We start from the raw sequence: 20459 nt of genomic DNA on the forward strand, positions 1-20459 counted from the left end.
GGGAGTTATTTTCTTATTCCTTTTGGGATATTGTTTTGGCCAAATATATAATCAATTTAAAACTCAGCTGATCAAAAAAAATTTGTTGGGTTAACGTTGAATAGTCTGAATATGTTCTTCAATCCAATACCATCCCTAACCATTCCATTTTTATACCACCTGAACACTCTTCTGATGAGCTGTATATTCAAAAAGATGGCTGCCATACAATGCCAAACTTCCATCAAAAATATCTTGTCGCCTCTATATATTTATTTCTCTATGGTTTGGTCCTCTATGACGTCACTCATATGTATTTCTTGTTTTTGACCAAATTAATAAGGACTGACACAGCACTATAAATATATGTATGTATTTCACTATACAATTCGGTTTAATCAAAAAAATATTTATTTTGTAATTTAAGTATAAATTTTAATAGTTAAGCTTTCGAAAAATAAAAATAAATATTAGTTGTAAAAACGTATATTAATAATATGATCTGTTAAATTTTCAATTAAAAGAATTAAATTTACTTATGCAGTAAAATTATTTTACACTCCCGTCAAAATAAGCGCAAGTAAAAAAAAAACTTAAGATTTCTTTTACTCTGAAAATTTGAAGAATTTTGGGTATTCCAGGATTAAAAACTCTGCCTATAGGCTTCACATTTTTAATTAAAGGTCCATTCTCATCCAAAAGGCTCCTTTTCTTCTATCAAAAGAGGCGTCTCTAGTTATAATCTAGAAAAATTAATCCACACCCTTGTAGTATAGTGATACACCAACAAATAACAATGCTAATTTGCCTAATTAAAGTATTTATATATCTTTAGAAACGCAAGAGGACATTGGAATAGACTGTCGTAGTACTTTTGATGAACAAGCCGAGACTGAGACCCAGCTACCCTACGTTTCAGATGTCCACAATAAATAATAAAGTAGTTCAGGTTAATGATTAAAAAAAAATTACTCAAGAGGAGCAGGAAGGAGAATTATTTCAAAGAAGTATCAAGGAAAAGAAAAAAGTTATTCCCAAGTAATACAAGAAACAAGTCCCAAAGTAATAATTTGGGTAAAACACGTGTAGAAAAATTTCATTACGAGTTTACCTCGTTTGAATAAGTTTGGAAACGAAATTTGCCATGTCCAGACTCTTGAAATTTATTTTCTTTCTAGACATAGTCATATTGTCCAACACTTGGTGCTCTATGGAAGGCTATTATTGTTTCCTAGACTGCTGAACTATTTTTACATAATTTAACAAGTCTCTTTCAAATTCTAAACGTGATGTTGCGTTAATAATTGAAAGCTATTTAAATAGTAAAATATTATAAAGAGGACCAGGGGGAAATCTTATAAAATCCTATTGCATGATTCAAAATCTTATAGCAGACATCATAGGTATTAATGACCCCAATTTCGATAACCCTTAGTTCCTTAATGAAAAGCTAGTATCAATATTAAAAGATAGACTAACCTGGATGAGCGGCTATTTTAATATATAACTTACACCTAATACCAATCGAATTATTATCCTCGCGAAAAAGATGTCCTTCGGTAGATTATGTCAGTATATGAATTTGATGACACTACTGATGTAAGTAAACACTCGAACCATACTTTCTTTTCATATGATAGACTTGTCTGTTCTCGGATATATCTTCTATCCAAATATTTCTAAGTGGAATCTTTGAAGTCATAAAGGGCGAGAGAGTTACAACAATCTGACCATAAAGTGATATTTGTCCAAATTGACGCTTTTTCAAAGGAGATTAAAATTAAACAAACATGGATTGCTTAACTTTATTACTTGATAATCTCTTCGTTGATAACAAAATTATGAATTAAATTTATTATACCAAGACAATTATAAACAATATAAGATACTTTTTTTAGTTTAAGGACATGTTCAAAAATTTTGCCAAAAAGCTAGAGCCGAAAATTCACGAGAAATAATTAGTCGTTTAAATACTTTAGAGAACATTAATGATGAAGAAGTGTCTTTCAAGAGGAAACCATAAAACTTGGCCTTATGTTAAGAGAGAAAGACATATTGTGCAAAGTAAAAATCAAACTTGACAACATTGAGGACTCGAGATTACAAGGTGTAGATCAACATAATAAAAAACAACTCAAAAAATATATAAAAATATAAAAGGGATAGCCAAATTTCTGAAAATCAAAAAAAAAAAAATGGTCATGGCATTTAAAATTTCTTTTTAAAACAATATGGTTGTTATGATTGTGAAAATACAATTAAACGGGCAAGATGTGAAATTAATAATGCAGGCTTTTATTATGACCATATTAGTGAAATTCATGGCTCCCATAATTTTCTCTGCCGAACACAACGATATCAAAAAACGCCATATCGATGTTAAATAACTGAAAATAGCTATTGCAAATAACATTATGTTAAATGAAGCACCTGACCCTCTGGATTTACTAATGGATTTTATAAAAAATATTCATATCAGTTAGCTCCTATATTCTACTTTGTTTTTATGAAGAGGCTATGTCAACTGGTTACTTTCGTAATTTTTCATCTGATGGAAATATTGTTTTAATTCAAAACCTAATAAAGATTTTGGATACTTAGATGACCTGCGTTCTTTAAAAATACAAAATGCATTATATAGCATCTTCTTCTATGTTCTTGATAATAGACTTAGTATAGTTTTAAACAAAATAGTACGTACTGTCAAATATGGTTTATTTAAAGTCAAAATAATGGAAAATGTAGCTTTTACCACGCAAACTCTATTACGATAATAATTATTAATGACACTAAAGCTTTTGATACTTTATCTGACAAATACATAATTCAGAGTCTTTACTGGAAAGGTTTCAGAAACTATATTCTTCGAATGGTTGGTATTATCTCAATCCGAACTCGAACTTGGTTCCAATATGGAGCACCAAAATGTTTCTTTTATAACAAAAGAGGGATGCACCAAGGAGCCCCTTCTTCTACAATACTTTTTATTTTATGCATCAGCTTTTTAATACAAGATATACACCAAGATGATAAAATAATTGGTTTTAAATGTCCAACTTCTCTATTAAAAGGCTAACGTTATGCAGATGAATAGGCTTTAACTTATACTGGGACTCCACTTCAAACATTAAAATCTATTAAAAATGTGACACAAATCTTGAAAATATGTAAAAAAATATCTCCACAATTTCAGGATCATACATACATTACTCCTTATTTGGAACCTCCTATTTCTGAAAATAGAGAAATAGACTTAGTGGGCATGAATCTAATTTCATCAACTATAGAAAATTAAACTTTATATAATGATATATATATATATATATGGGGTTTTTTTTTTGCATTAGTTACTTTATCCTTAGAAAATAATTATTGTATGATTTACAGATATTTTTCCTGAGTTAAAACATCTAAAGGAAATAAATACCAACATACAAATCCAACTTGGAGTATATGAGGCAGAAATAAAGGAATTAAAGAAGAAGTTGATGAAGAAAGATGTCAAAATTTGGGATGGAGAATCAAGTTTAAGTCTTTAAAAATGCGCCTCTCTTCGGTATTTAATTCAAACTATAGAAAACATTTAAGTTGCAAGTCTTCACATTCTATAATCCGCTTTTGGTCTAATAAAACATCGAGAATTCATTTCAGTTAAAATTCGTTGAGGAACTATATGTTGTCAATTCATCTATTGCGTCAACAACTGTTCGGATCAATTTGCAAAAATAGAGGTTTTATTCAAGTGTTATTTAAATCAATTCACAAAAATGAAAAAAAATTGTAAGCTCAATGACTGAATGACATTAATTAAGTCGTCTATAAATGTCACCAAATGTCATAAAATTTTATTTTTACTGTGTCTAAGTATTCTAGTTTAAAAATCCACATACATGTACGAATACACACTGCGATTATCAAAGAAAATATAATAGCTTCTTAACGAAGAATATGTATGGGAAATTAAGTAAGTTAAAGAAATTATTTAATTTTTTCATAATAATTAAGCTCAAAATTTAATTATTTTCTTGGTATTCATTTTTTGTATAAAGTTCTTTGTAGGCCATTTGATATCTGTCAAAAGGGGGCGCTGAAATATTGTGACGTAACTCTTCTTATAGGGCTTTGCCTGTAGTTAATCTCATTGTTAATGTGAGACTAATCGATACAATATTCGGAGAGACATACGAATTTAATTTGTAATTCTGACGCTGGCATAGTAGTTTATGATATATCTTGTCTTTTAAAACCTATATAGGGATTTTTAATTTATTTGTGGTAATTGAGTGTCACAAATCTATCACAATTAACTTGTGATCTGAGGAAGGTTCGAGTTGATACTCCATGCTAAAGAAAACGTACAGGGAAAATCAAATCGATCATCAATGTCTTCTGTCCTGATATTGAGGATATCAAGTCCTCTCCCTCCTCACTTTAAAAACGACAATTAAATTTAGCTCTAGAATTATTTTTCGAAGAAATTTAACGTTAGGGCTTTCATTAACTATCTTTTCCAAATTTACATTGAGATCTCCAATAAGCAATAGGAAGATTGATACTTTTGTACGTTTTCATAGCCTGGAAGAAAGACAAACATTTTACTTTCGGCCCGTATGCATTAAATACATTAAATGAATCGCCCCCTTGAAAGATATTAATATATGTCAATCTCTGATAGACTTGAATTCTTTTTTAGATGTTGATGTCGATGCATTTGGTTTCTTAAACACCAACAGTAGTACGGGGTATTTAGTACATGAACCATTTCCCGTGGAAAATATGCAATTATTTTATATTTGGGACCATGCACATGCTTCTTAGCAAGACAGAGAGGTCCTAAAATCCTGAAGTCATATAACATCTGGATTGAGAGGAAGTAAATTTGTTCATGAGAGTGTGGCCTAATTTTCTTATTTCTTCTTCGTTTAGTGTCGATTGAGAAAATTGATAGTTCACGGAACATTTATCTTAATCACATTTCATAAATTTGTCATATGTTCTGTCTCTACTCAAACGGTCCGAGAATTTCGGACATTAAACTCGTGCATTGAAAGAGTTACTTTTCTTATCCTTTAGATAAACGAACAGGGGAAAGTTTATTCTATGTCCTAATGTGTTCAGCGGCTGATACTTCATCAAAAATATATCGTTTCTATGTGACATCTTAAGTGTTACACAGCTAACCTCCATTAAATTAAGATTTAAAGTATTCCTAGATGTTCAGGCAACGTTATCCAGACTCATGTGCTAGAATGGTTCCCTTTTATCATTACTCACTTCAAAAACGAATAGCAAGATTTTTAACTAATTATTTTCTAAATTTTTTGATTATCCTTTCCATCACTTTAAAATGAATGAATGCTTTTTTTTGCATTTTTATTTCCTCCAACCACCTTCGAAAATACGGATGTCATATCAACCTTTTTCTATTTATCTTCATTCTTAACGATGTAGGTTTCAGTTACTTCATTTTTAAACTCATCCAATGAACCTTTCACAATCTTCTAGATAGATTTTTTGCTTGTCATTTTTCTCTCTTTGAAGTTTTAGATTAATAAACTCACCATCCTGATTAGTGAGATTTCTGGAACCTTCTTTGCTTGTGTGGGTATTCATTCCCTTTTATAAGTATTTAACCAAGGTACCAAAAATTTTACTTAAGATAGATATACAAAAAAATATAAAACATTGGGCGAAATGGTCTCGATTATTTGAAGTATGTATAACCAATACGCAACGTTTTCACATCTTATATAAGTATTAGCAGTAAAAGTATTGATAAAAGAAGAAAAAAACTGTCCCCAGTTTTCCCATGTGTGTGTATATTCATAATACACTGAATGAAGAAATTTGAAGTAAAATATTCAAAATGTTATAACAATAGAATATAGCAACGATCTTTTCTAGACAACACGTCATAAAATATTCGCTATGAGAGGATGAAAATCTCTTTTAAAAGGCATCAAAAACATGATACACTAATTGCAACACATATAACTTCAGGATTCCAAATATTCACTTTTTAACCATAAAAATAACCTCTAATTTCACTTCTAAGATTAAATTATGCACCATAAAGCACTACCACGTCTTCAATTATTAATACATAAAACACATACCTATTTTTTCTTTCATATAGTATTCTTTAAAAAGAGGCTCTTCCGCCCCTACAAGAATCAAATCACGAAACCGATTCAATTGTTCGGGTTTGTTTCTTACCATTTAATATCAATGAAGTTTGATTTGTGTGCATGAAGACTAAAAAACCGAGCGGATTTTCTTGAAGAAGAGGATTGCAAAAACCATTGCAGCCACAGCAGTTTCATGTATGTATACCTGAAATTGATACAACTCTTAGAGTTAGGGAATACAGCGTTGCATCCTGGTTGAGAGTGGAATCAGTCGTAATAAAAATCAGTCCCGTACTCTAGATAAATAAAAAACTAATAAAATCAAAACTGTGCATTGCATAATTATATGTCTTTCGAAGAAATTAAGCAAAACTTACAATTAAGTCCTATGAAATAATTAAATATTTTGTTTTTATAAATATGATTTATGATACAAACCCTTATATGTCAAGATTATCAATATTGAAAAATTAAAGGTGATAGAATGGAAGAATAACATGGAATTACATATTTTTTAACATAAAAAACGCAATTTACTATTATGTCGATTATTACTTTTTGCATTTATAAGCCTGAATGAAGGTGATTCCATAAAGATCCCACTATAATTTTTTACAAACTTAAATGGCATAAGTATGTAAAATTTTTAGGTGAACTCAATCCTGTAGCATTTTTATATTTTGCAATTATGTTTTTATAGTATTTTTTAGCACATATGTTGTTTTGTTATTTATAAAATTTGAGTTGAAACTCCTACTGTTGAAGTTATTTTAATGTAAAAAATTTGAAATGAATGAATTCGAAATAGAATTATGGTTTGCTGAAGTTCGAAGGTTTTCCGAAGGGGTATAAACTTTGAAAAATTTCCAAGCGTGCCCTTGTGCACAACTCTAAAATTTCACCAATATTATTTTTTGTTTATAATTAAATGATCATGATATGGAATGCATAATTATGGCTGACATTTAGGAAGTAAAAAAATAGCACAGTGGGAGTGAGACATAATGTACTATTGAACTAAGCCCATTGTTAATATCAGCTACTTGGGACCGGCAACCTTCTACTTATAAAACTACATTAATGCAGAGAACATATTGTAATTATGTTGAAATTTATATATATTAATTTTATTATACATTTTTAGAACAATTTACAAGGAACATCGGTGGAAGTACATCATTCAGTTGGAGAAGTTAACACCACGACTACATATTAAATTATGAACAAAAAGTCAGAAGAAGCTCATGCACACGCCTTGCTTTTTTACATAATCCCAACATAGACTGCCAAAAGAGAAGGGAAAAATTTGAAAAAAGCCTATGCTTGCTAGTCTTTCTGTATTTTTCTTGCTGGCAACTCTTAAAATTGTTTTAATAATTAATATTAATTATTATATTCATTCAATAACATAGCTCCTTGATAGGTATAAACTATCATAAAAATCCAAATACTATGTCATTCTTTTTTTGAATTCATAATAATAAGAGTGAGCTTGATAAAATTATACAGGAGTTAACTTATGAAAATTAATTAAAACAGATGAAAGGAAAATAAGTTAAATGTTTGTTTCTTTAAAAAGGTGAGCCGTGGCAACAACTTTTTTTCTTTACCTAATTTTTAAACATATTTTTTCGTTACAAACATATCAACTCTACGCATAGTATAGGGCCCACCCTGACAATTTGAAACATGTTTGAGAGGAAAGCAGAGTAGCTGTCATTGCATAGTATAGATCAGTCGTAATATGAAAGAAAAAAACACAAATCCAACTCTATATATAGCAATGACATTCAAGTTTGAATTACTACAGTGTCGATCATCAATTCTATTATTCGGGTATGAACAAGATACGAGATGAGTATTCTCAGTACCGCCATTTGGGACTAAGTTGGGTTGTATGCCAAGGGGTTTAACTTAAGTCATTCAAAAAACGACTGATTTTATGGCTGAAACTTCAGAGAATCCTCGTCCCGAAATTCCTAACCCCCAACTATTTATTCATAAAATACTATGCCTAATACAATATTAAATACAAATTAATATTTAGTTATTATAAACAAGCTCAGTAAAATAAAATCAACATAGTATATGTATAACTTTTGGGTGGGCATTTAACAATATTTAACTATTACCTCAGTAAGAAATTACTCTTATAACTTCTAAGCAAATGCTCATTGTTACTCTCCGTCTTTTATGAGACATGTACTAGTTATTACTTTATATTTAGATGTTATATCTTTTAGAATTAAATAATAATGGCAACAGATTTGGAAAATAAAAAAATGGTGTTGAGACTACCAACTAGAAAAAGTTGCTCCCACTTCTGTGAATATATTTTATATACTTTTAATAATGACAATAGATTTGAAAAAAGAAAAAAAAACTTTTTTTAGGTGTAACTAGAAAAAGTATCGCACGCGTTTTAGTTTATATTTTTAACAGGTCTAGTTATGTGTCCACCATCTGCAATATGTCTTATTTATCATTTGTGTACTGCTATATATCCTTTTTTTACGTCTTCGAAGCATTCTAAACTTTTTTTATACATGATAAACTTGTAAAATCATTTTCATCAAAAAAAATGTGAAGATAGTTTAATAATTAATATCAAATGACATTTTTTGGGTCCAGATCATATGTGTCCTTAAGATTTAGGACAGGACGTCAAAACTTTGTGAAAGTTTTTGACAGGCACATTTCTCAAATTTACTTATTGTAGATCCTACATGACAAACAAAATATTTTTTTAGAAACTTTTAATAAATTTTAATTTTTGTATGAGGTTAAATTATCCTTCTTTCAACTTCAATTTAGAAGAAAAACACTCAACAAATTAGTAACAGGTATTGAATATTTATCAATAAAAAATAACTGATATTTACGGATATATTTTGGTACTTACTATATAAATATTTTATTTGACTACAATGTAAAAATTAAGTTATCATCATATTATATACATTTTGACCAGTAATGATTCCTAAGATATTGAATCTTTCCTTTCCTTTATTATAATTTCTATTTTTTGATATTAACATCTCATTAATGTTTAACTTTTTTATGCATAAATTTAATGTAAAGATTCTCCATAATTACTATTTTTCTTGATATGATTTTACTCTTATTTTGATTAATTATTTCAGATTGATTTTCTCTATGTATCAATATATTTGACGATAATTTGGACAATATTTTGGATATAGTAATCTTAAAATCAAAATGATAGATGAACAACAGTCTACAACATCTAAGTAATATTTTTGAATATTACGATGCTCTATTCTTTTTGTATGTGTTGTGCATAAGGTGCGATTTCGGACAAATAACAATCTAAAAAATGTAAGTTGGATTATTTGTATCTATAGATAAGCCAATTCATTGAATTCTAGAATTTATCGATGTCATTTTATTTCAACGCCCCCTCCCCCATTTGAGTCGAAGATATTTCTTCTTATATAAACTTTTGCGGTTATTAGTGCATAATTTGTGTTTGGATACATTTTTCGTTTATAATTCTTTGGAAATAAACATATTGAACGATATCAGTGGTAAGTATTATTTTTTTAATGTCTAATTTTCAAGAAATATCCTTTTTGTCAAAAATTCTCGTTAAAAATTAAAACTTGTAATACGAAAAAGGTGAGGAAGTCCAATTTTTGCTGATATGTCTTGTGTGAAAAATGTTGACCATAATATATTTAGGCGCTACTATACGATGATATATTATTGTATAGAATAAAATTTTAAAAAACTACTAATTAGGGAAGAGAGAAAATGACGTCTTTATTCAAGGTATCTAGAGATCCATGGTAATTAAATCAAATACAAAAAAAAACAAAAACTGGGAGCATGTATAATATACATTATATATACATTTAGAGGTGTAAACGGTTAGACCGTAGCAAAGACAGTCTAACGGTCTGACCATCAACGATCAAGGGCCTCAACGGTTTATCAACTGTCATCAACCTATGTACCTATGTGTTTCTTCGAAATTGTCATAGCTTGCAAAGCGATGCCATAGGAAGAAAATATAAACACGTAATTTAATATCCCCCAACAACTTTTTCTTTATTTGCAATGACACGTATGTTGTCAATATCGCTCGTGCTTGCGAAGATACCATGATTTGTTTCATATTTTGTACGGTCGCTAACGGAAACAATATACTCAGTCTCATAGGACAATCACAAACAATGGGATACGGCTTTAAATGGTGTTTATCCTCGTTAGAGAGGGAGGGAATATAATTATAAAAACCCCTGTCAAGTTCGCATAAATGGCGTTACAGGTGACATATAATCAAAATAAATATGGAACAACTTCTTTATCAAAGCAAAAAGAAGGCTATAGGTGGCTTCACTCAAGGTTAATAGAAAAACGAAGTTAGATCATCATGTAACCTGGCTTGCTAGAATTTTCAATTTGATGTATTGTCCCGACTTCTGGGCAAGATAGACAGATTTTGACAAAAAAACGCAACCATTCATACTCTATGACGTCATTATTGCTAGAATTTTCAATTTGATATATAATACCGACTGTTTGGGGGAAAAAACAGATTTCGATAAACACTTATCTACTATGACGTCAATATTAAAAGCGTGGTGGAAGTCAAACATCAGTCGAACACGCTTTATGGTATAATCTTGTATTTCTATTAACCTTGATTTAACTGAGGTTCTTACGCAGTTATTTATCAAGGATAATTTTGTTCTTTTGTTTATTACTATCTATTTGACAATCTTTACTGCAATAGCTCCTAAAATAAATAAAGTAAATATCGATTCCAACCCAATTCAAAGAGTATCGTTTAGAATATATATTTAACTTAAATTATTTATTTATTTACAGATGAAGGAAGAGAGATTGTTGTATATTTGTAATATATAACTTCCCTATAGACAACTTTATAAATGTATAGTATATTCTGTAAATTTATGCAAGAAAAAATATATTGTTAGTTAGAGAACATCAAACCCATATTTACAGGAAGTGTACTTATAACTTCTTAGTGAGTGCCAAAGGATGAATAGATAACTTTGGCACGAAATCTAAAGAATAGAAATGAGGCAATAAAGTAACAAATTATATTTATCATACTAAAGACTCTCCTAGCATCACAATTGACAATTGGAGTATTTTAGTATACAAGGTTTTCACTTGTTGAGAGTTGCTTTAGTTTTGTTTAGCCAGGATTATTTTGAATAGCCCTTCATTCAAATCTTGAGTCAGATTTTACACTATGGTTAGGCTGGTAAGAAGAAGCAATCTTTCCTCAAGCGCAGTTATTGTTAAAGATATTTGACGAAAATTTTCCTGTATAAATACGACTTCTTCTCTTAAGGTATCATTATCAACTACTTCTTATGCTCTTCTGGTTGCTCCCAAATCTTCACCAAGGCTGTTTAAATATTATATGAAAACGTCAAAATAACGGTAGTAGTACTCCACTGCTTTGAACCAAGTTCCCTATATTGTCATAATCGGTGATGGAGGGAAGGGAATTTCGTACGAAGCAGTAAATACTCTCTTTCTTCTTCCAGAATTCTAAAACCTCTTTTCACATCGGACATAAGTTCGTTCGTTAGAGGAAACTTTTGTTGAACCATATCTGCAACTCTATGTAATCAATGAAAAGTACATGTAATGTGAATCAATTCCGAAGATCCTCTCCTGCTTTGAGACAACATGAGGCGGCATCAGGGATGAAAACTTAAAGTCTACATGGCACAAAATTTTCTCCCAACCACTTATTAACTGAGATTATGACGATGTTCTTTACATTGTTTGCATTTGCAATCTCAATATCAAAGAAGTCAACAAGGTAAGGTATCCCACAGAAATGTCCGTCCAAAGAGCCAATCAAAATTGCAGTCATTGACCTCCCATGATGATCTCTTGTCTCAACTAGTGCAACGAAAATATATTTTTCTTCCACCTCTTCTTTTATTCTATTAAAAACTCCTTGACACACTTCCCCAACCAAATTGTTAACGATCCATTGACCTGGAGAAGTTTTTCCAGTATATTTTTCAATAAACTTGGGGAAATGGGGATTATCCAGGAAATTTAAAGGGATGTTACACGACACAAATAACTCTGCTACGTCCAAATTGAATGATGAACCGATTAATTTTCCTACGTCTCTTTGAATCTTGTGTTTATTGCAGACTTTTAAGTTTTTGATGTGATGGGAGGTTTTGGAGTGGCAGATTACTTGCCATAAAAAACGAAATGGGCACGAGAAACTGCAAAAACGGCAAGATATCCTTTTATTTTCCAAATCATAATTCCACACATCAGTTCCTCCGTTGCTAGAAACCCATGTAAAAATGCACGTTTTCTTCGGCATGATGGTGATGTACGTGAGAGAGCAGTAAAGGGAAGTTGCTTAGAAGATGCAAGGTTACCAACGTGTTTTTTTCCTTTTTTTATATACTCTCTTTCAACCAATCAAATTCGATCTTTTTTAACGTTTCCAACAACTCTACATATTACACATTGGAAATATAAGACTCCATGTCACATGTTTGCTTTTATTATCTAGTGTTTTATTATGGAGTAAGTAATACATTCCACTTATTGCATTATCCTTGGTTATTGAGAGAGATCTAAATCCTCAAGTGGTCCTTCAAGTCGGATCTTCAAGATAAGTTGGATGGTGGTTTTTCATAATATTCAAGGATCCATTTGATGTTCTACCATTTCGATATATTTTCAGAATACTGATTGAATATTGTGCTCTTTGAAGTCAATCGACTAAATTGTAAAACCATAATTGTGGTCTTTGAAGCTTAAAAGGCTCATTTTAAAACAAAACACATTCTGTGAGACTTCTTTGAATTTATTGGAAGAATAGATCATATTGCGTGGGCATTGAAGCTTAAAGAATCTTGGGTAGAATTTATTCGAAATTGTCCAACGGTTTCGCCTGGGATTAATATATTTTCTCAATATACCATTTATACTGGCCTAAACTCACTATCGGTCATTTGATTTCTTCTTAACTGTAAAAAGCATTATGGAAAATTTTCATCCCGTTTACCAACGTTTGCTTTAATTAATCCCTTTAGTTTTCTATGCCTTCTCTCCAGAAGTCCATTAGCTAGTGGTCTTTAGGACGGAATACTTGTGTCTTTAATCCCAAAATGTTTGAGAAAATTAGACTTAATTGCAGTTACGAATTGTAGACCTCTATCCAAATGAATAGTCCCTGGTATTCCAAAATTTGATACCCAACCCATAATCATAGCTTTAACCACTTCTGATTTAGTTAGGCATTGGTTCAGCATGTATCCATTTGGTGCGGGAATTAATACAAGTGAGCAAGATTTTTTGTTTACTGGATTATTCAAATGCCCAATAATGTCCACTTATATACATTATTAAGTCTAGCTGATGGGGCAACTGGAGGGTTAAAAGGAACATGTTGATATCATGTTATTTTTATCTTTTGACATTGATTACACTCTTTCATAATCCTTTTAATCATTTTTATTGTTCCAAGCTCTAATAGAAAGTTACGTTTGATACATGCAGTTGTGGCATATTTTCCAATGTGTGCTGCAGCTTCATATATTGAGTTGGCTTCTTCCTTATCAATTAACAAGAAAACTGGCTTGTCAAATTTAACAGAATTTATAAAAGGGCGGCTATAAAAATTTTCAGTGCCTTTTTTATAATTCAAGTTGGAGGTGTATTCTGAAATTAGGGAGAAATATCAAGTTTTTCTTCTTGTGCAATATGGATTTTTTGCTCTCAATGCATCCACTATCGGTTTTTGATCTGTTAGTAATTCAAGCTCGCTACCTTCAATCGTGTTACTTTACTTTTTTATTATTTTATTTGATAAATCGATAGTAGCTCACGATCAAAAATTTAATTTTTTTCCAGCTCCGTTTGATTTCCTGCTATAAAACGCTAGGGAAGAATATCATTATCAATTTCTTGTTCCAGGACTCTTCCTATATCCCAATCAGATGTCGCAGTTGTAAATATAATCTTAGTTTCTGTTATATGGAAAGTTAGTCCGGCCAATTTGGAAATGAGTTGTTTAATTTCATTGAGGTATAATTCGTCACCTGACGTACCCAAAAATCGAACCACTTTCATCTTTCTATACAGAAATCTAATTATTTTTGCACAATGGGGTACAAATCGATGATTATAATTGATTAGTCCTTTTAAATTACTGCTATCTGGATTTGTTGTTGATGATTTAAATGTTTTGATTCCCTTTTTAGATTTATCTGAAGGAGTGATTCCTTATCAGTTGACATTGTATCCCAAGTATTTTATTGTCGAAACTGTAGTTTTCTCTCTATCTTCAGGAAGCATGGTAACTTGGTAGTATGCTATTGTTTAGTCTATCCAATTTTAAAAAAAGTTCACACTCAGTTAAAGAGTTTGCAATACCATGAATGTGAGGTGGCGAATAGCTGTCGTAGATTATAAGATTATTTAAAAGTCAATAATCTCCACATATTCTCCATGATTGGCCAGAATTTTTTACCATATCAATAGACCAACTGTATTGCCTATCTGATCTTTCAATTATTTTTGCATTGAGTAACTTATCAACCTCTGCTTTGGCTGCCTCTAATTTTCTAAATTTAATATACGAGCTGTACATCGTAAATGCAATTCAGTAGTTATTATCCTATTAGATAAATTTTTATCAATTTTAAACTTGTTAAATATGATAAAAGTTTCTACACAGCATGGGGAACTCTTCCTTAATAAAAGTTTTATGAAATACATCAACATGGAATCTCTATAGCTCATGGAAAACGCGCTCGGGAAAAGTTATACTCATGAATTCAATGTGTTTACGTTCGCGCCCAGGGGATTCCTAAAGAAAGAAAAAAACTTTATGTATTTGGATTTCCCCAAAAAGATGCCTAGTTTAGATGGAGTAAAAGTAATACTATAATGTTTACTGATACTATCAGTTCAACTCCATCTAACCAATTAAAGGAACATTTAAAAAAAATAGATCAAGGATATTTGATTAGATTAGATTCAAGAGGTATTCTTTTGCCTTGGATGATGAAAGAATTTGTCTAACAACGAGGATTGTATTGCTTAATTTGAAGAAATCTGGCCCTAGTCTGAAATATAATTAAGAGGAATGAAGCACAGAGGTTGAAATCACAAAACCTAGCTTTTGCTGAGGAGAAACCTTCCAAAAATAACTCTTTGATATTGGACATGATTTTGAGACAAACCAAGGACCAAATTTAAGTAACTTGATACAAATGAAAGATTATGTTTTTAGAACAAGTATATGACTTCAATAAAACCAACATCTATAATGTAGATAACAATTTAAAGTATTATATAAACCAATGAAAACTAATATTCTCATTCAAGACTCCAGTTTAAAAAAAAATTGTTTAAGATTTTTTAAAATTCTATCACATAAAATAATTTAATACAGTATAAATAATATTTCACCCTGAACACAGAAATGAAATGGACATTTACTATCTACAATATTATAGAATAGATACAATTATTATATTAAATACAATAACTTTTTGGATTTATACACATACAATGAATTTAAGATACAATTACAATTTATTCACTCTTCCATCGGCTTCAATATGTCTCTTGCGTTTCCTATTTTCTTGCACATTAACAGAGGGACCATAGCTTTTAACTATGCAATTAGACACTTCTAAAGTATTTTTTCAATCAATTTAAAAATCATATATAATTTTACTTCACATATCGATCTTATAAACAATGTCCATTGTATATATTAGTCTTCCTTTGTACTTATGGATTGTAAAGAGAGCAAAATTCAAAAAATTTCAATTATTTGTATACAAGACAATTTTTCAACCATCCTAATCATCTCTTTTGGTCCCACATTATAGTCTTCCTACCAAAGAATAGCTTTTAAATACGCTATGACAATATGAATGGCATCAACGATCTTAAATTTATTTGAACTCACAATATACACAAACTTTGACACTGGAAGCTTCCTATGATTTTATTAAGGATACAAAGTAAGCTCTTGCTCTAAAAACAACCTGAATTGGATGTCTGACACACTGTTGAGCTGATCGGAGGAGTGAAACAAGTCTATTTTTTTATTAAATAGTTCAAATTATATACTGCATCTTGCGTCAGAAGATACCAGATTCGTATTTTACCCTTCATAAGATTAAGGAGTATATTTTGGGGACCAAGATTGATGAAACTATATCTGTTTTAGTTGTTTTTTTATAGGCCATGACATGTAGAACGGGAGGATTTGCTATCCGATAGGTCATCTTCAAATTCATTATTCAAAAATGTAATGAGACCACATTTGAGTTATAGTAGGTGTCTGATCCTTTCTAAATATATCTTTAATACATACCCTCCAAAGATTTAGGAGTGTCAGGGATATAGAGAAATTCATTGACTTAGTATCATAACCAGAACAGCGCTTATCATCATACAAGACAGTATTTTTTCCTCATGTGAGTATTTTGTATGTTTTACAATTAATTTATATGTTCGTTTTATGAAAATCTAAATCTAAATAAATAATAAACGTCCCGGTGTTCTTAAATATTTTCACCAATTTATTTATTTACGTCATTCATAAGCAAAGACATTTATGACGTTATGTATGCTGATTATAAGTGTAAATAAATCTAGGGAGTTTTAGTGTGAGTCTTGCTCTTCAATTGAAAAAAACACATTTAGAATCCATTAAGCTAGTAAACTAAAAAGAAAAATCATTGTCTCCGTGGACTCCTTTGAATGCCCGTTTTTTTGGAATCCCTTAATCACTACAGATATGCAACGAGTCCTCCTGTGTCCATGAAGCTTGAAATAATTTATCTATAAAGTTTGAGACATGACGCTTAATGTTATAACAAATTGTATAATATACCTTTTCTTTTTCTCCTTTTTCTGTTTCTCTCTCTTTGTTTCTATCTCTTTTCTTCTATTCTGTCTTTGTTTCGATCTCTTTTCTTCTACTCTGTCTTTGTTTTGATGTCTTTTAGCTTGGGCATACGAATACATATTGACTTTTATTATGGGATCAATTCAAAAATGAGTATTTTCTTTGAAATATTTTCGTGGCCTTATCTTAAATTGACAATGATATAGAGCGTTTTTGAGGAGGCTATTATTTTAAAATTAAATTTCATACGTTTAGCTATCAAATCCAATACTTTTAAGCTTTTTGAATCTATTTGTCTTGAAGCTATGAGCCTCTGAACAAAAAGCACCTATTTTCCACTTTAAACAAAGATAACTTGAGCTTAATGAATGATAAAGACATTTTAAAAACGGTTTTATAATTTTTTTTTACATTCAGATTTGAAATATATCAACATAGTTTATCTTCAACACTGAGGACATAAACAGCTTTTAACCTTAAAAATAGCCAAAAATAACACAAAATGCATCGACTTTTTCTGAAGGGCACGAGGCTATGAGAGAAAAAATAAGTCCATATTTGGAATCACGGGATCAAATTCTAGTTAATAAAACATATTCTGTTTTTGTACAATTTTTGGTTGGACAGAGTTATCATTAAATATTTTTTTGATGTTTATATTTCTTCCTTTCTAGGTATTAGTGAAAAATTAAAATTTTAGAGAAAATAAAAATAAAGAGAGGACCCTACGACCTACCACATCTGTTTATGTAGATATATGCGACAACAGCGCTCTTGATCAGTTTATATTTGTCGATAGTTCTTATACTTGAAAAATGGTAAAATAAAAATTCAAAGGGAGAAAGTTTAACTATATTAAGTAAGAATGGCATAATACCAACTTAGATGCAATTTTTGAGTTCGAAGACAACCTCGGACAATAAAGTAATGAGAAGTTGAATAATTGATCTTCAGTTATAGAAAATCTTATCAATCTCTGTTTTTGATGCAATCCCTGTACAATAAAATGTCGATCATCCTACTTTTATTATATTAAGGATATAATAGCTGGCTGCACCTGGTAGTCCCTAGGGTAGATGTTTTAGTCCCTAACCTTTATTAAGGGATTTGCAGCAGCTAAATGTATGGCAATATGTTTTGTATTTCCTTAGGATCCGTGGGAACAAACTTTTTCATAACTTATTTTTTATTTATTGATCTAAGTGTGCGTTAACGATATGTAAATAGAGTTTTATTTTGAGAAAGAAAACATATAGGTGGGTTCATAATTTGACGTACCGCAAATTTTTTAGCGAATTTTTCCCTTTCCTTATAATATTTTTAAAAGTTTTGTTTCACAAATGCCTTTAGTTACTATGAGTCGCTTGTATTAGCTTTTCTTCTTGAGAGATCTTTGTCGTTCGAGAGGAGACACGGTATATAATGTATCGGAAGTCAATAAAAGCATGGATACGATCATTATATATTCGTCCACAGTCTATGAAAAGACTTGAAAATTTTAACACTTTTGCCATTATCAGGAACTGAGTTGAAAATTTCCTGGCATCATTTATCTTCGAGGAGTGTACAATTTTCCTTTCTCAACATTAATCAAGCATTTAATACTAATACTCTAAAACAACAAACTATGTGCAACATTATATAATTTAAACATCAACAAAGCCTCTCACTACATTAACTATGGCACAACCACCTATTTTCATATCCGACAAAGGATGTCTGTAACCATCATTCACAAAACCCGGGTAAACTTTTCGAAAGCTGAAATAATAATTTCCACTCTCCTTTCCAATTGTTTTCTTTAATTTCCTTGTATCATAAGCATATAAATCAACCAAGTTGCATACTTCTCTATTACGAATCCCAAAACCCTTGTATTTATAATTCAAGTAAAATTTTAAATGTTCAATTACTTTTTAGAAAAAAGGGGATAAACCAGACACTCTTGTCTGCAATTTTTAACCAACTTTATGAGTTCACTCTAGGTTCCATCCAACAAGAAAGACAAAGTCCCATGGAACAAAACGGCATGGATATAGTTAACGAAACGGCTTAGTAACAGCTTTTCTATAGTTTTCTGGATAAAATTATGACTGATTAAATTGAAGACTTTATTGAAGTCAAGTACAATTATTGCTCCACATTTGTCTCTTAATCTTGTGGAATCAATAGCAGTTTGTATATTCTTTAAAATGTCTGTAATATGTTTCTTTATTAGGAACATTCTTTGTTCCTGACCAATATTTCTATTTAATATAGGTTCGATTTGTTTACTGGGGTAAACATTATATATGCTACGTCTCCAACGGATTATCCATGTCCCATCCCCTTTTTATGAATAAAATATATTCTACCTAGTGTAAAAACTGTAAGTAGTTTATCTTTTTTCCCCATATCGCCTCCAAATATCAATAGGTATTGAATAGTGACTTGTGGATATAAAATGAACATATTTCCTTTGATGTTATATAGGCCAAATACCTTATTATTTTTATAATACTTATTGATATAGTAGATCATATTTTCCTCGGAATAAGCTGGGCAACTGTTCACCGTCTTTAAACTAGGAAACCCTTCTCTAGCGCCGTAAGTCTTAATTTGGTAAAACTCATGGAAATATTTGAGAATACACTTTGATTATATAAGAACTTCCTTTTCAATTACTATCTTTTTTATTCCTCGACTGGATAGTTCATTTGTGGTTCACATACTTTTCAATTTTTTGTAGGGCTTTCCTTCTGTCAAAACTTTTTTCGTCATTTCTCCTTCAGATATTTCAAAGAATTCCTATAATTTTTAAAATATCCACCGTTATACCTCAAATAAAGAAGGATCGTGCCTTCATTGTATCATCAAACTCTGCCTTTATCTGAATCTCTGCATTCATATTCTTATTGATTGAGTTAATAGTTGTATCTCGAATAATTTTTGTAAATATTCTTCAAAGTGCGTTGGATGATAGCGTACATGCTATAGAAATCTTCAATCTATTTTTAATTTCAATTCAAAGGAAATCCAGAAAAAAGGTAATTTGGGGGTTTATTCTGTATGTATCTGAGAGCGTTCATTAACTTTACTTTAGGATGGAGACTTGGTGTAAGATCAGTATAGAAGTCTTTAAGCTTCGACTGCATAGTGATACCTAGAAAGACTGATTATTGGCCTTTATTACCAAAAGGAAATTTTACAAAAACCCCTGAGCATTTACATGAAGGGAGAGTTTTGATGGTACCTCTAGTATTATTGAAATCGTCTAATAGGGGAGGTGAATATGGAAAGAAGATGATTCTATCCTGAAAATCTATTTTCGGCAGAGTTATTCAGCTATAGGGATACCATGAAAAAGTAAAACTCGAAAAAAGATATATCTCAGTGACCAAGTCTTATCTAGCACACATTGTGGCGTAAGTAGGTCAACTTCAGAGAAGCATTATGAT

At 30.6% G+C, this 20459-nt stretch overlaps 1 protein-coding gene across 8 annotated transcripts in view; it reads left to right on the forward strand.

The window, feature by feature from the left end:
* The window catches only part of LOC121126762 (calpain-11), a 99561-nt gene that overhangs the window by 14871 nt on the left and 64231 nt on the right, over positions 1-20459 (forward strand). For 4 of the 8 annotated variants that reach the window (XM_040722099.2, XM_071892278.1, XM_040722091.2 and 1 more), the window contains exon 2: positions 9251-9446. The exons of 2 other annotated variants lie outside the window; for them this stretch is intronic. In XM_040722099.2, the coding sequence (XP_040578033.1) occupies positions 9445-9446 (2 nt within the window). In that variant the 5' untranslated portion in view covers positions 9251-9444. Of the gene's footprint in view, positions 1-9250; positions 9447-9496; positions 9656-19998; positions 20427-20459 lie in introns of those variants that run through there. 2 more of the 8 variants (XM_040722093.2, XM_040722095.2) reach the window with 2 other exon arrangements.

This window comes from Lepeophtheirus salmonis, chromosome 12, assembly GCF_016086655.4.
Source record: "Lepeophtheirus salmonis chromosome 12, UVic_Lsal_1.4, whole genome shotgun sequence".
NCBI classification, from domain to species: Eukaryota; Metazoa; Arthropoda; class Copepoda; order Siphonostomatoida; family Caligidae; genus Lepeophtheirus; species Lepeophtheirus salmonis.